The 14,979-nt window shown below is 34.6% G+C and overlaps 1 protein-coding gene across 1 annotated transcript in view; it reads right to left on the reverse strand.

Moving 5' to 3' along the window:
* Positions 1–553: 553 nt before the first annotated feature.
* LOC128166196 (uncharacterized) overlaps positions 554–14,979 on the reverse strand; it is a 28,777-nt gene continuing 14,351 nt past the window's right edge. Inside the window, exons 2-14 of the mRNA XM_052831201.1 lie at positions 12,601–12,742; positions 11,503–11,570; positions 8,054–8,134; positions 7,474–7,647; positions 6,907–7,013; positions 6,570–6,672; positions 5,489–5,750; positions 4,937–5,007; positions 4,595–4,669; positions 4,038–4,193; positions 3,742–3,839; positions 3,285–3,393; positions 554–3,019 (exon numbers count right to left, since the gene is read on the reverse strand). Coding sequence (XP_052687161.1) covers positions 2,805–3,019; positions 3,285–3,393; positions 3,742–3,839; positions 4,038–4,193; positions 4,595–4,669; positions 4,937–5,007; positions 5,489–5,750; positions 6,570–6,672; positions 6,907–7,013; positions 7,474–7,647; positions 8,054–8,134; positions 11,503–11,570; positions 12,601–12,742 — 1,661 coding nt within the window. The 3' untranslated portion in view covers positions 554–2,804. The remainder of the gene's footprint in view (positions 3,020–3,284; positions 3,394–3,741; positions 3,840–4,037; positions 4,194–4,594; positions 4,670–4,936; positions 5,008–5,488; positions 5,751–6,569; positions 6,673–6,906; positions 7,014–7,473; positions 7,648–8,053; positions 8,135–11,502; positions 11,571–12,600; positions 12,743–14,979) is intronic.

The following is a 14,979-nucleotide window of genomic DNA, read 5'->3' on the forward strand; positions in this document are numbered from 1 at the left end:
AGACATTCCTCTTTAGATAACTGTAACAACTGACACTGAGTCAGAATTCGAAATGTTAATAATCCGACATAATGCAACTCCCTTAAGTAGTTTCAGGACTTTGATTTTTGGTTTTGAGCTTTGTCATATTCCCATATGTTAATCATTCAAGAGTCGTTTCACACTGTCGACAGTTTAAGATGGTAACTTTTCAATCATAGATTTTATTTCCTTTAAGTTAGAGTATAAAGTGTTTATTAAGCCGATGTCCATTTCATCTAATGTTGAAGTCCAAAAGAATGTATTTTTAAAACAAGTTTGAACCGTTAATATTTATGGGGGCTTACGTTACGTAGATCTCTTTGCTATCTTCCATCTACGAGTTTACTTTCTTACCTCAAACATGACCTTTTATTTAAAAAGCGCATCTGCGAAATACTTGATAACTGTAAAACAAGTTAAAATCTATGAAAAATGTCATCCCATCAATTAAATAATTCCATAGTTTGATTTTTGCAGATATTTTACATTTAAAAAATAAATCTTCCTAGTCGAAGTAAACAAAACAAATATAATAACTGTATTTTATTTATTTTTCATTTTCATAATGTACAATATTACAATATATCAATTTGTTGTCACAACTTTCATTATTCATATTCTCTATGTTTCAACAACAAAAATGAAAGTCTTGCCATCCTCTGTTAAAACAATCATTTATTTTTTTTTTAAAAATACAACATGAATTCATTTCATTCATTCAAATACATATTATTGGCACTGTATAAGCTCCTTGCAAATCCTGAAGATTTAATGCACACACCAAAATTATACAATGGCGGTTTTCTTAACACTTACAAGAAGCATAAAAATCTTTGGTTAAACAAAATAATGACTTAAAAAAAACTAAACAAAATCAACGAGAAAAAAATTCAGTATCTATATTCAAAATACTTATATTTATCAAATACTGTGGCTTTGAGTCAAATTTGATTGCAGAAAAAGGGAAATTATATAAAGAAACACCTTCCATACTGACTTAAGTATATATATACTCACATTAGTGACATTACATAATAATTTAGTTTATAGAATTCCATTGGATTCTAAGATATAGAAACGGAACACACTTTAGGAGTTTGAAGAAAATAAAGTGATCTAATGTCCTTTGAAATTAAAGCAAAAAAATACCCACTCCTCCGTATAAAATAATACCGGCATTTTTAAAAGAAGGCTAATAGTTTTCCCTAACTTTAAATGATATTTGTCGGAGCACGTGTAAACTTTTCCTGCCTTAACTTTCATTCTCGACCCCACCCTGCACCCGAGGTTTACTAAATCCAAAGAGAACTAAAAATTGTAGCGGTATAACAATTGAATGGCAAACATACGAAACAATATATAATTTGGAACGACCACATTCATATACATAACAGAAGATATCAACCGAACACTCTCATCAACCAATCAATCAACCACCTATCAACTATCAACCAATCGACGCCCAACTATTTTTCTATCTCTCCACTTATACACCTGGAAAACACAATATACTTACTGGTAACTCAAAAGTTCTTCGTTGCAAAAAATATGTGACAATATTGTAAGTTACCGCATATGAAATACAGGTTCATGTATGTATATATATGTATATACAATGTATTATGCTCAAATGAAACCAAACAGAATTCGATTTCTGAATATTGAATATTCAATGCAAAATTTCGCCTCAGATATTCCTATTGCACACAAGACCGTTTTTCAATGGACAAAAAATGAATATTTTCTTATTAACTGTAAAGATGAATGAACAAGGGAATGTAAAGGGTGTTCCAAAAACACGGCACACAGATAGTTTCTCCATTCCGTCAAACATTCCAGGAATGTCCAATGGCGTCCTCGTTGTGTTATCTTGTAAATATTTATCCTAAATGAGTATTTTTCCTCCAAACATTTTTCAAAAAAATTAATCTCACTTTAGTATTCTTTTAAGTTAATTTTCGAAAAACCTCGAAATAATTTATATAAAAAAATGAAAATGAAGTGCCATACAATTGTGTTGTTGAGTATTTCCTTGAATGAATGAAAAAAAAAATTAATCTCATCTACAATTCTTGTTCTGACATCTCTATATATATTCTAGTTGCTTAAAAATTCTATAAATGAGAAGCTTTTACATTTACTTAAACCCCAGTGTACAGAGGTAAGACTCCATGGAAGGAATGGCAAAAAAGCAGCGATAATGAAGTGAACAAGAGTTGTTTGTATTTCATACTGATGATAACTTGCCATGAGATCCAACAACATAAATAGGTTTAGCACCGTGTCTTAGTTCCATCCAATCTGGGACTAAAAGCACGAAACAAAAAAAAAAAAGAAAACAAATAATATAAATATATCACAATTAGATAAATCCTCCAATGGACACCACACAAATGTTCCATGGATTCCACTTCCGGTCTCACACCGATAGCACTATTGGCAAGTTGATACGGCAAGAGTTCCTAGTTTTAATTTTGCCTTTTGTTTGTTTTATGTTTCTTTCACCTCACGCAAATGTCCTCAACGTTTAAAAGTTTGTTGATCATGTCATTTGCTTACAGAAGTTTCTTCTCAGATTCAAATGCTCAAATATTATGCTGTTTAACATGCAGTCCTTCACTTGTGTTCGGCTTGGAACCGAAACTATGATAAAAGGATGATGCGGATTGGTCCGATACTTAGTATCATGTGAATTGTTATGGAATGAAGTCACATATAGAACAGCACGTGGGGACGAGGCATTTCGAGAAAGAAGGAGAACTGTTTTTGGGGGAGTTCAATTATCACCTACCAAAGCATAACATTGTCACAAAAGATATTAATAAAACAACACAAGGCAAAACAGAGATTCGGCTGCTGGCGTTGTCGGCGTTTATGACGCCCTCTGAACCCTGAATACGATCAACTCCCGTTTTGTCTGGTGACGTTTTCGTACGATCTGACGTCATGTCACTCGGGGTTTCCGTGATTGATGAATGCGTGTTTGGATTGCAATTTTCTAAAAATAAGGAATGAAAAGATGCTTGAATTAACCAAGAGTTAAAGACAAATCGAATTTAAAAAAGATAATTATGGTTTTCTAGTGAGCCGTAGGGGAACATTTGCAATCCAAAAAAAAACCACATAAAACTCACACCATCAGTGCAATGTCAGTGCCCTTTGGAAGTACAGACAGATAAATCAAAAAATAAATCAACGCGTAGGGTACAGATTGTACACGTCAGTTTAGAGAGCAGCAGCATAATGGCCAATGAAAAACGAACCTTTAGGTCGAAACAGCAAGTAATTGATGGACGATCTACTGACTGTGGCCTTCCTCATGCAGTATTCATCCTCCTGCACCTCAATCCCGTTGTCGGTTATTGTGAAAGACTGATAAAGAGACCAAAAAAGAACATGCCTTTAGCTAATTAACCTTGATGATTTAAGCCACGTAAAATCAGGCTAAAAGTGAAAGTGAACTCAGTTGTCTGGACGGTAGAGGTACTTTTCTGATACAAGATAATCATTGGATGAAAATGAACATCAAATGATTAAAAAAAAGTCAAGATTGTAAACATGAACTTTTAAATCGTATGTTCATTAATAGAAATGATATGGGTAGTGATTCTTTACTCATTCGTCAATTATGATAGCCAAGAAAGGGCACCTTGCATTGAAAAAAAAACCCTCATGAGTTTCAAAGGTTTTTTTTAATAAATAGAGATCTATTAAGCTTACCAGGCACATGGCAGGTTTGAGTAACTTTGGAGACTGGACCATCACATAATGGGTGTTATTGCCTTCCTTCCAATCGGAAAGGCATCTCCAGATGTTCACTGTGAAGATTGTAATTAATGAAATAAACTATAATTGTAGTAAACTAGTATATGTGTAACATCAATAACAACCGAAAGGTTGGCTAAATAGGTCTTAGAGATAAAGTGAATATTTAACGTTTTGTTTTCTTCCAAGAATGAACAAATAAAGAAAGAATTTTATTTGGGTTCAATGGTTGCTTCATATAATGACTTTACCTGATTCAAGGTTTATGGGACATTTTTTCTGTATGACAATTTCTTGCGGTGAACTGCATCCAATGATGAACTGGCCTTTGCAGTCGGAAGTTTTGTCTGTGAACCCAAAGCTGCCAGCAGCCTGTACGGGACAATTTGTTGGCTTGACGTCATCACCTGTAAATCGTCATGATTATAAACACAACTATAGATACCCTATTCTCGATTGATATTGTTAATAGTTTTATATACGAAATCAGGAGTTTAGATCGGTAAATCTTATATATCGTTACAAACTGCCTTAACCATTTATTCGAGATAGCGTTGATCCATGATATATAGTGTGTTTTAACAGTACGCAATAATAAGACTCAATAACGTTTTCATTGTCTAATAGATCCTTATGTTCGGCAATGTCTTTTTGTTAATATATCTTATATATATCAATATCATGCAATGTCGTTGCTATAAAAGTTATTATAGACACACAAAAAAACATTAATAAGAAAAATATTTATAAATCATATGTGACATTTGTTGCTGAGCTTTTGACAAAGAACCGACTCTAAATTACTCACCAATCAATATCCGTTTATCTCCGGTTGTGAAGGTTCTGTCATCACAAGCTGTGAACTCGTCATTAAATGGCTGCCCTGGTAAAGGATAAGTCAAAACTTTTGTAAAGGCAAGGCCAACCATTCTATATATCAGTTTACAACTTAACAACAATAAGCATATCATTATGTTACCTGTTGTACATACACGATTTTAAATAACAATATTAGAGCAAATGGTAGAAACTACATTAAATGAATACTTTACGGGGAATTTACATACCGTTGTAGCTATCGATTCGAATTTTAAATATCTCTATTGGCTTTGGTGGGAAAAAATGTCAGTACTAAAGAATTTAAGTATACCTAGCTCCATCTCCAAGACTTTGCCTTCGGAATCTCTCTTCTTTATAAGTAGGCACCTATAGTTAGACTCGCTGAAATTGAGAAAAATTCTGACTCATAATGTATCGATATATTATTTTTTTTTATGTACGGGAGCATGTGGTTCTACTGACATTTAAATATCATCACTTGCAGGTTAGAGCGCTCTAAAACATAATACTGAACGTCAGCGCCATGATAATGCTATCATAAACGTGTCAAAATTCGAAATTTATTGGAACAGAACTTTCATATATCACCGTTATTACTTGCATTTTTCTTTTAAAAAAATGTAATATTCGAAACATGTGTTATATTTTAGTATTGCATATTGTATGAAGATGCTGAATCGACCAAAAAACAATCCGAGATTCCAAATCATTCCTTTTTTTTTAATGTATAGAAACGTGCTTGCCTGATTTGTATGGGTTTTTTTCTGCTTTGCAATGTGCATGTTTTATCTGAGCATCACAAAATCTTTTTTAATTCTGACGTAAAAGAAACAAAAACAAGGTTAATTTTTCATTGCAGTACCATTCACTTGTCGTCGTGTGAACGACATATTTCTGAATTCCTCCGGTTCCATGAGACGTTCGACAGCGCATGACAAGTTTGACTTCCTGACTTCCGCTTTCGTCGGAATTTAGCGAGTAACTTTGGGAAGCATCTCGAATTCTGATGACCTGCATTTGATCATCGACGACTATCTGCGTGCTTCCAGAGAGGTCACGCCAAACTTTCCTGTATTCAAATACCTCTGGAAATCTGCATTGCATGACGGGAGTAGGAAACCTCTCTGTGAATAAAATAAAAACCCAAATACGTCAAAAACAAATGTATCGTTTCGTGAAATGCAAATGAAACTTTGGGGTATTAAAAACTGAATGCTTCTGAAAAATATTGGAAAAAATGTAACACGCAAATCGACGATATTCGACATCAAAAACATTTTAGTTATTTATGACCTTTGGTTCCATAGTGACAAAAAAGTAAAAAATAGATTTTTGAATGATGAGCTCATTTGAGAAAGAACCATCAATACAACTGAAAGCAAAGCAAGTAAAAAAAATCCCCTCTCTTTCTCTCACGTATATGAAGGCCCCGCATGGCGTGGTTTTATGTATAATAGCTGAAACAGATGCAGTTTCAGTCTGCTTCTAAACGGGAGCAACAGAAAGGGAAACGACCCTCCCAAATCGACACAGTAATGTAGCACGGGGGAAATATACAAGTTTGCAGCTGTGGAGGGTTATGTAATCAACACGTTTGTAAAATGCCGATCAAATACTCCTCAGTCGGTACCTATCTCGAGGTGATATAAACAAAGACCTGATCTCTTAGCACACACTTGAAGAAATGCCTGTTTATGATCCTAAGATTTGCTTTTAATGCCATTATAAATTCTCTGATTGTGGCCAAACAATCTAAGAGATCTCTCTCCATTAAATGTTGATAAACTTGAGTGAATTAGATGGTTGTATTTTTTGTTACTGTTTTTCAAGAGCGGGGCGGCGTAACTGATCTTTGCATATGTGAGAGAGAGAGAGAGAGAGAGAGAGAGAGAGAGAGAGAGAGAGAGAGAGAGAGAGAGAGAGAGAGAGAGGTGTAGACTGACCTAGGGCCAATGTTGACGTCCCTACAGTTGGGCTCTGGAGACCCTGACAAGAGGCATCAGCTGACATAGACATGTCACCCCCATAACCAAAGAGGCTGTGCATCTAGAAAAAAAGAAAAGGACCATATTATTACGTCATCAACTTTTCGCATTAGCTATGAAATGTGAAGTCATGAGTTACATAATGATAAGATGCCTAAAAAAGAATGTATATTATATTGCATTTCTACGTAATTGCTCGAGTTCAAGATGTTCTCTCTTCAGAATACATTATCCACACCGAACACCCTTGAAACCCAAGTATCGCTAATGCACTGTTGATGCAAAAACTACTCACAAAACACCGGTACATATCGGCTCTGTCTGAGAGCTCTGGCCCACTAAATCTGCCATACAAATATTTCTCGCCGTTTTCCCAAGTGGCCAAACATTGGAAATATACTTCTGAAATGATATGATGCAAATCTTGGAATATTTAGATCTTCTTTTTTTGTGTGTTTTTCATGATCGCATGATTTACAAGTACAACAACACATAAATATATTATTCATCTTTCTGACGCTTTAGAACAGTCATACATTATCCAAACTAACAGGTCTTTCAAATTAAACAATACTGGCGTTTTCGCCTAATGAAACTTAACTTGAGTATCTTAAACGGATTATATTTGCAGGGTCAAATATTTAAATAGGTACATGTATGATGAAAAGCAATTTCATAAAACACAACTTTCTTTTTCAAAATACCTATTTTCACGTAGATATACAGTGCTCATATTATAAGAAGTGTAAATTAGAGGGTTTATAGGATAAAGCATTAAAATTTTCTAAATTATAACTACCCCAAATTCACTATTTTACAAACCCCTCCCGAAATTTGGGGATTTCCTCTTTTTAAATGTTACCTCTTTCTTTAGTGTTTGGGATTCCTGGGCAAGCTTTGTAAATAAACTTAAATTTAGACTCGTCAGCGCATGCGTGGATTTCGGACTGAGGGTTACTGCAAGGTCCTTTTCCGTTATGCATGTAGGAAAAGGAATATCTCCCTTGAAACGGACAGGTCTCAGGTTTTCCAGGCACTGCAAATAAACACATATTTCATATATACTGTATACAGGGTTATTTTCGCCCCGTGTAATTTTCGCCCTTCTTCACTTGCAAACAGTTTTGGCCCGTCTTGAATTCGCCCAGACACAGTTGTATATAATAAAGAAAGATAATATGAGACATTGGCATTCGCTTAGTCTTAAATTTACCCGCTGGAAACGAGGGCGAAAGGGACGAAAATAAAACGGGGGCGAATATTTCCTTGATATCATCATTACAATTCAATTTGAAGGTAAAAAAGACCCATTACAAAATTGTTTAAAACATGACAGCAACCTAGACCTATGACTTTATTATTTTGGTCATTAAATTATCATAAACTCACAAAATTTTAATTATCGAATGTATCTATTGTTTTCAACTATAGCAAGTTTTTACCTTTGACAATTGTATGGAGCGGTTCGTCCCCTTTGATTCTCCGACAAGCTACCTCCAACGATTTCTCTCTTTGACAAAAACCTGCAAAATACCAGTAAAACATTGTTATGACAATCGTTTCATATTCGAACCCTTACAAAAGCAAACACATTTTCATGTTAACGAAGAGCGCCGTACCCTACACAGCATTCTCTTCAAAAGAAATTGCATTCGTATATCACACAACTGGATCATTTCTGGCATTTCATAGATGGTGCATTACACAAAAGCCTAGCAGATATTTTTCTTACAATTCCAAAGCTTCTTTTTAGCAGAACCATCTGATGTTGAATTCATTAATAAGATGAGAAATGTTAACCACCCCCCCCCAAAAAAAAATCAACATAAAATGAAAGAAATAAAAAGTAGCGCTATATTAATAATTAGGCGTTTATTTATAATTATATTCAAGGGTAAAGGTATCCGAGCATTGAACTCGAGTTCCAAAACCATCATCACGGACTAATTTCAGAGGGCGGAGGAATATGTTTTGATGTAGGAGGAGAAGTTGTGTGGTACTTTGGAGATGAAAGAAACCATTATCGTCTACGGTAGTTAGCGTTTTCATTACTAGAGATTTTAAAGATCATTCGACACTTCACATTTGCTGTAATTCCGTGGAAATTATGCAGGCAGAAGGTTTCTTAACTTTCCGATTACTGACGAAGATTCATGAGGTTGAAATAAAAATCCCTCACAAATACGCGCCATTTTTTTTTCGTTTTCATTAATTTCAAGGAATTCTTTTTATATCCATTCATGAAAAACTTCAGTGTTGAACTTCATAAAAGTTTCAACAATGCGTAGTTTTTCATGATGGGAAATAAAAACAAATGAATGCAATAAAGCTAATTCTTGGTCTTTCTGACGTACATTAGTCTACCAACGTACGATTTCAATTACCGCAAAGGGTAATTTTTTCTCTCATTTTCCTTGTTTAATTTCGAGTTTATCGTCTTGTATTAGAGAAATGCGCTGCATGGAAGGGAAAAAAACGTAATTACGGCTAGAACATTTGATTGAGAAAAAAGAGACCGCCATTTAAAACTGTTTTCTGCTGTGGAGGTTTTATCGTAAAGGATAATTTGATCGTACATACAAATCAATGGCCATGATTCTCGTCTTACGACTTTATGGACCATTATTGATTTCAGCGGAAATCAGTCCCCGATCTTGATCTATAACACTCATTTCTTTCACCAGATTTATGCTCAATGCTACTTAATAAATACAAAAAAACACCAGCCAATATGCAAAGAGTATGGACAGATGACAGACAGCTGCCAACCATCCCACAAAATCATTAGACCCTCGCTACTCACTTGAGGCCTTGTGAACAAAACAAAAATAGAAAAGATCTCTCTTAAACATGGCAGTTTCATTTTCATCGCCTTATTGGACACAATTATTTTGTCTTTTTCCATGCAGCGGACAGTTTCCATGTTAAGTCCGGAGGGCATAGAACGCACAAAATAGCGTCCTGCATCCTTTTTTCGCTCCCCCCCCCCCCCCCCCATTTAATCACGTGTCAATGACAAAAAGATGGACTGACACCCTATGTCGCACAAACGTTTGACCAAACGCGTAATTGGACGAAAAGAACAAACATCAAATGCACAAAGACTCAGATTTCTGACTCGATTGACGAAAGCATGATTACCACTAAGATTTAAATTTTTAACGATACAGCAAGCGTAAATAAAATTTGAACGACCCATATTCATGCTTCATTTACAGTAATTGACAATTCTCTGCAGATGAAATTCAAAGGTCAAGTGACCCAGCGTTTGGGTTGTGAAACTTGGTCTTTCTTTTGAGCCAGACTTATAAAGGCTTAACGAATTATTGGTGTAGTTCCTAAACATAATATTCATTTGCGGGGAAAACGACCATCAATCGGACAATTTACTATCTTATTGAAAGGATAATAAAATAACTTGAACTTAAACTCATAACAATGACGAATTCGAATTACGACTTATTCATCCGCGTATAATGCTTCTTGATGGCATGTCGTATTCCGATATTGATCAGGCTATGAATTAATGGCATTATTACATAAATGAATATTGAAAATATGCGGTGTTTCCAAGACTATTTTTCTGTTGACTTTTAGTACTTGTATATGGACAGGAAGAAATGAAGCCTAATGATTCTATTTGTAAACTACAACGTCTGCTTTATAGATCCATCATCGTCTAGTATCCTTGAGCCAAATTCAAAGGGTAAAATGGTCTCCGATGACATCTATAAAAAGGATGAGTGGGGTTTTAGTTCCATTGATAGCATATTTATCAAAAAGGTAGAAACGTTTTAGGATTAGGAATAAGGATAAGGTGAAAGATTAATTTCCAATCTATTCAAATGAAATCGATTCCAAACTCCAATCGTCAATGCCTATCAGTCTCCATCGCTTGTATCTCCATCGGATCCACTCCGATTGAATACAAACTTACAAATGTACGCCATATCTCCCTGAAGGATCGTGTTCATTATCAAATATTTATAGCATCGTCAAGTAAAAAGCATACAATTCCCCCGAGTTTCCTCTGTCGCGTACAGGCAACTCACATCTTGAAGACAAAAAAAAAGGAGAGAATTCCCGCAAAATGTCGCCTTGATAATACGTGATAATATCCAATAACTAAGGAGAGAGTGTTAATCCTCGTCTTTGTTGGTGTATGTATGTGATATCTTTTTCTTTAGCTTGATACACCCCCGGGACACTCCAAGTATGAAAAATGGCTTCAGCCTTACAGATGGATAAACTCCATTATGTAAAATTCCGTTTTTGAAGAAAAACCGCACCAAATTCATGTAACGATTTATTGGAGAAAAAACACACGAACGTTTATCATGCCACACAATCGCTTTATTAGATTTATCTTTTAACGTTTTAAAAACGTACATATCCCTCTGAGATTTAATTAGCCACTTTTCACATAGATTTCCCCAATCAGATATGAATAAAACTTTGAAACGAAATGCTTTTAAAAATATTTTACCATCCTGAAATTTTTATGATTGATCTTTAAAAAAAAAGTTGGTTATACTTCAGTAAAACGTAAAAATATACTGATGGATTATATACACACGTTTATTACATGCATTTAAATTCACTGTTCATTCTGATGTGTGTGTGTGTGTGTGGAAGGGGGGGGGGGCGGCTGAGATCTACGATTTTGTCTAATTACAATGTACACATGTGTATCTAATTTTACATAGCTTTGATTTTTATCAAGTTCAATGATGTAGCATTTATTTTTTTCTTTAAGTAGTGAGATGCCAAAGATGCAAAGAAATGCTTGCATTAAAAGTAATAATTTAAAAAAAAACCTCTCAATTATCATGAAACATACGTATTATCAATAAGAATTTCGTCAAAATGGCGTTTATAATCTTCTACTCACTCTCTTTATATTGGATCACATTTTGGTGCCACGGAAAGATTACGAGACACCTGTAGCATTCTTGTTCCCTGGAAAATAAATAAAATAATAATGAAAAAGTTGATAAAAATAATAACCTGTCAAGAATTCTAGATTGACCAATCAGATAAGACGACACAGGCAATAAGATAAGAAGGATGAACAACTTTTGCTTTTGACATTTACGAGAAAATGCAGAGCATAAAACAGTTATCGAAAAACAAGCTGCCCTAAAATAATCCTTTAGGCTGCATATAGTAGACGTTTTGTGCCAGCCAGCCGTAGAAATATGTATTTTTGCAAGTTGCAAAAATAATATAATTTGAGAATATGAACGATATCTGGTAAACGTTAAAATTGAGTGCAATTAATGCCTTAACTAGGACGAATAGAAATGGCTAAACGGGGAATCATATCTAAATTGGTTTTTAAATCGACACCTCTTATCAAACGTCTATTTTAATAAAACTTTTTAATGTGTTTTCTTTCGAGATGTAATCAAACGATTGCCACAATAAACACATCTAGTATCCATCTTACAAATATAACCTATCAGACCACAATAGCATTTTTCGATAGAAAACAAATGCCTTTTTTTGGCGTCCAAATCTTCATGTCCTTTCAAGTGTGAAAAAGCAAAAATAAAAAGATAAAATTAATATATTTATAGTGTTTGTTATAACGTCATATCCCGTCCTTTTTTGTTAAAAAAATGAGCATTCGAACAAAAAATTGCATTAGATTTTTTTTTTTTTGAAAAAGAATTGTATCTTCTCGCATTATCGCCATAGCGATTTGTTTGGAGTAAGCTGCATTCGTGCCCGCAAATATGTGTTATTAAAAAAGGAGCAATTGCATGTCAACAATAATAGAATCTACATCAAAACTCAATTAGTGTGTCTGAAAAGCAATGCTAGAGAGTTGAAGATTCTGAAGGAAAACGAAGGCAACGTATACATTCGTTTCTCTGACATTCAATTACTGGTCCTTATTTGATTTCCGACCTATGGGGACCAGCTAACTAACACAATGAACGCAGAAGACATTACTTAACAGAAATCACAACTCGTTGATGAATACCTGCTATAGACAACGTATTTATTTCCCACGTTTGCTGTGCAAACTCCTTTCCTGGAAATTTCGGTGTCGGATATGGTCAGCTCCCCAAACACATTCTGGTACCAGGCCCCTTGCCAGTCCTTTGGAAACGTGCAGGCCCAGGCTACAAAATACAAGAAGAATCATTAATAGTCACAGACAGGGAATTCAATTTAGAACGAGAGCGAGGTATTACAAGAGATAATGCCGGCGACAAAACAAAGAGACTACATCCATAACAATTAAAATGTAATACGCAAAGACATCTAAACTTGACAAAAGAATTAAGCAAGATGGCGTATGATGAAACGTCCGCCATTTTTGCTCGTAATTAGGAGCAGGACGACTTCCGTTTTTATTCACTGTAACAGATGTTTTATTGACAAAACTGACACTTTATTCTTTTCATTGTTATGTCTATTCCAGCAAATGTCAGAAATAAAAACCAAAATAATCTAATATGTTTAAGTTTTAGTCGCAATTTGGCTTTTTTGTCACCTCTTTGTGGGCTAAAGATACATACCGACCAAAATTATAAATAGTAACTGACATTTCTTAAAAAATCGAGCTTTCTTATCAGTAAGGTAAAGTTTACCCATTAAGTATCAACCTATTGCATTGTGGACAATTCATAACCTGAGACCAAGACATTCAAGTCCCTCAAAGTGTCATAAAGTGCATGGAGTATTGCAAATCTCTTTTGTGACCGTGCCATGCAATGCCAGAATCGCGTTCTCCAATCTGATTTTTAGGTTAATAGAATCCGTCCTTAATTTGGCCTTCGGCTTTGATATTCGATATAGCCTTCGTCCTTCAGAATTTCATTTACAGTTAATAAGTTTGCAGAGCTCCAAAACACAAGTGCATACTTTTTGTCTTCGAAATAAAAAGTCCTTTAAATTGAATTTGAGCCTTACTTAATTTATGGAAAAGAAAGAAAATCTCAGTATACTTTTCAGTTACATATTTGCAGAGAAGTAGCATTTAAAGACAACTGTAAAAGATACTAGACCTGAACAAATGCCTGCAATTATATTATTGAGATTCGTTTAAATGTTTAACACGCGAACACCGATGCCAGATCCCGAGCTATAAGTATTAAATTGAGCAAGACTCACAAACTATCCACTCAATCTAACAGACTATAAAACGCAATTAAAAATCGTTCCTTCATTCTGTCAAACATTCTTGAAATTTAAAAAAAAAAAATATTTTCGCAATTTACGTAACGGATATTTGTTCTAGGAGTTCAGTGTGATGGACGTTTATTGAGTAAGGCATATGAAACTCTTCTCCGACTTCTTCACTAAAAGTCATCCCCACGTCTGCTTAAAGATGAGTGACTCCAGCGAGAAAAAAATGAAGGAAGCAGGTGCTTCGTTTTACCGCCACAGACATCCGATCGTCTGCAAACAACTAAGATGGTTCCGAAGTTTGAATTTTTTCCCGTAATTGTTCGGGGACGTGTAGGATTTCGACAAGAACAACCACACCGATAAAAAAGTTTGAAACCTAGTATTTTTTATTTCTGTTTTTTATTCGGATTTAACAACATACTGGAAAGAAATAAATCAAACGACTGACAGTTTTGGTTTTTTAAGCTGAATGAATGCTACTAGTTGGTCATTTAAAACCGAGAATAAGGCCATTTAGACCAGTCTTTATTTACTTATTAATGAGAATATTATACATTCTTTATTCAATGCATCGCCCATAGCACGTTAACTACCAATAACTCTGAAATGCAGCATTATGTGCAATGTGTGAAAAATTGATGATAACATGCAGCTGATATACTGCATTCAAATTTCAACACAAAAAACTCTTTTTACAACATAATTAACGTTTGAAAGAGAAGAGAAGAGAGCACATTGCGTAAAAATTTTGATGAGAGTGTTCGTAATGGAAAGAAGCAATATATAACCGATGTGCTTTGATAATAACAGGTTTGCGATGTATTTTGTAAACAATCTCAACCATACCGCAAAAAAGGACAGACGAAAAATCTCAAAGAGCAAAATGAACCTTACTTAAACCCTCAAGTCTTGTTGCCATTCAATGAATACCTCTGTGTGCTCTCTGTTACACAAAGCATCTTTTGCCAGTTACAGAAAAAAGTCTCCATGAGTATGAAAGGATACATTACTCAAGTATTAAAAATACTATTATGATTATGGTATTTGCCATCTCCTCCAATTCAAAAGAGTCTCGGTAAGGCATTTTGATTGAATTGTGTTTATTTAGAGGAACGAGGATCGATTCCCGGTAATCAAAGTCATAATGTGTTCTGATATTGACCAATCGGGTGTTGATTGACCAATAATTGGATCATACCAGAAATGTGTATGTTGCAATTCCGGA

This window comes from Crassostrea angulata, chromosome 10, assembly GCF_025612915.1.
Source record: "Crassostrea angulata isolate pt1a10 chromosome 10, ASM2561291v2, whole genome shotgun sequence".
NCBI lineage: Eukaryota > Metazoa > Mollusca > Bivalvia > Ostreida > Ostreidae > Magallana > Magallana angulata.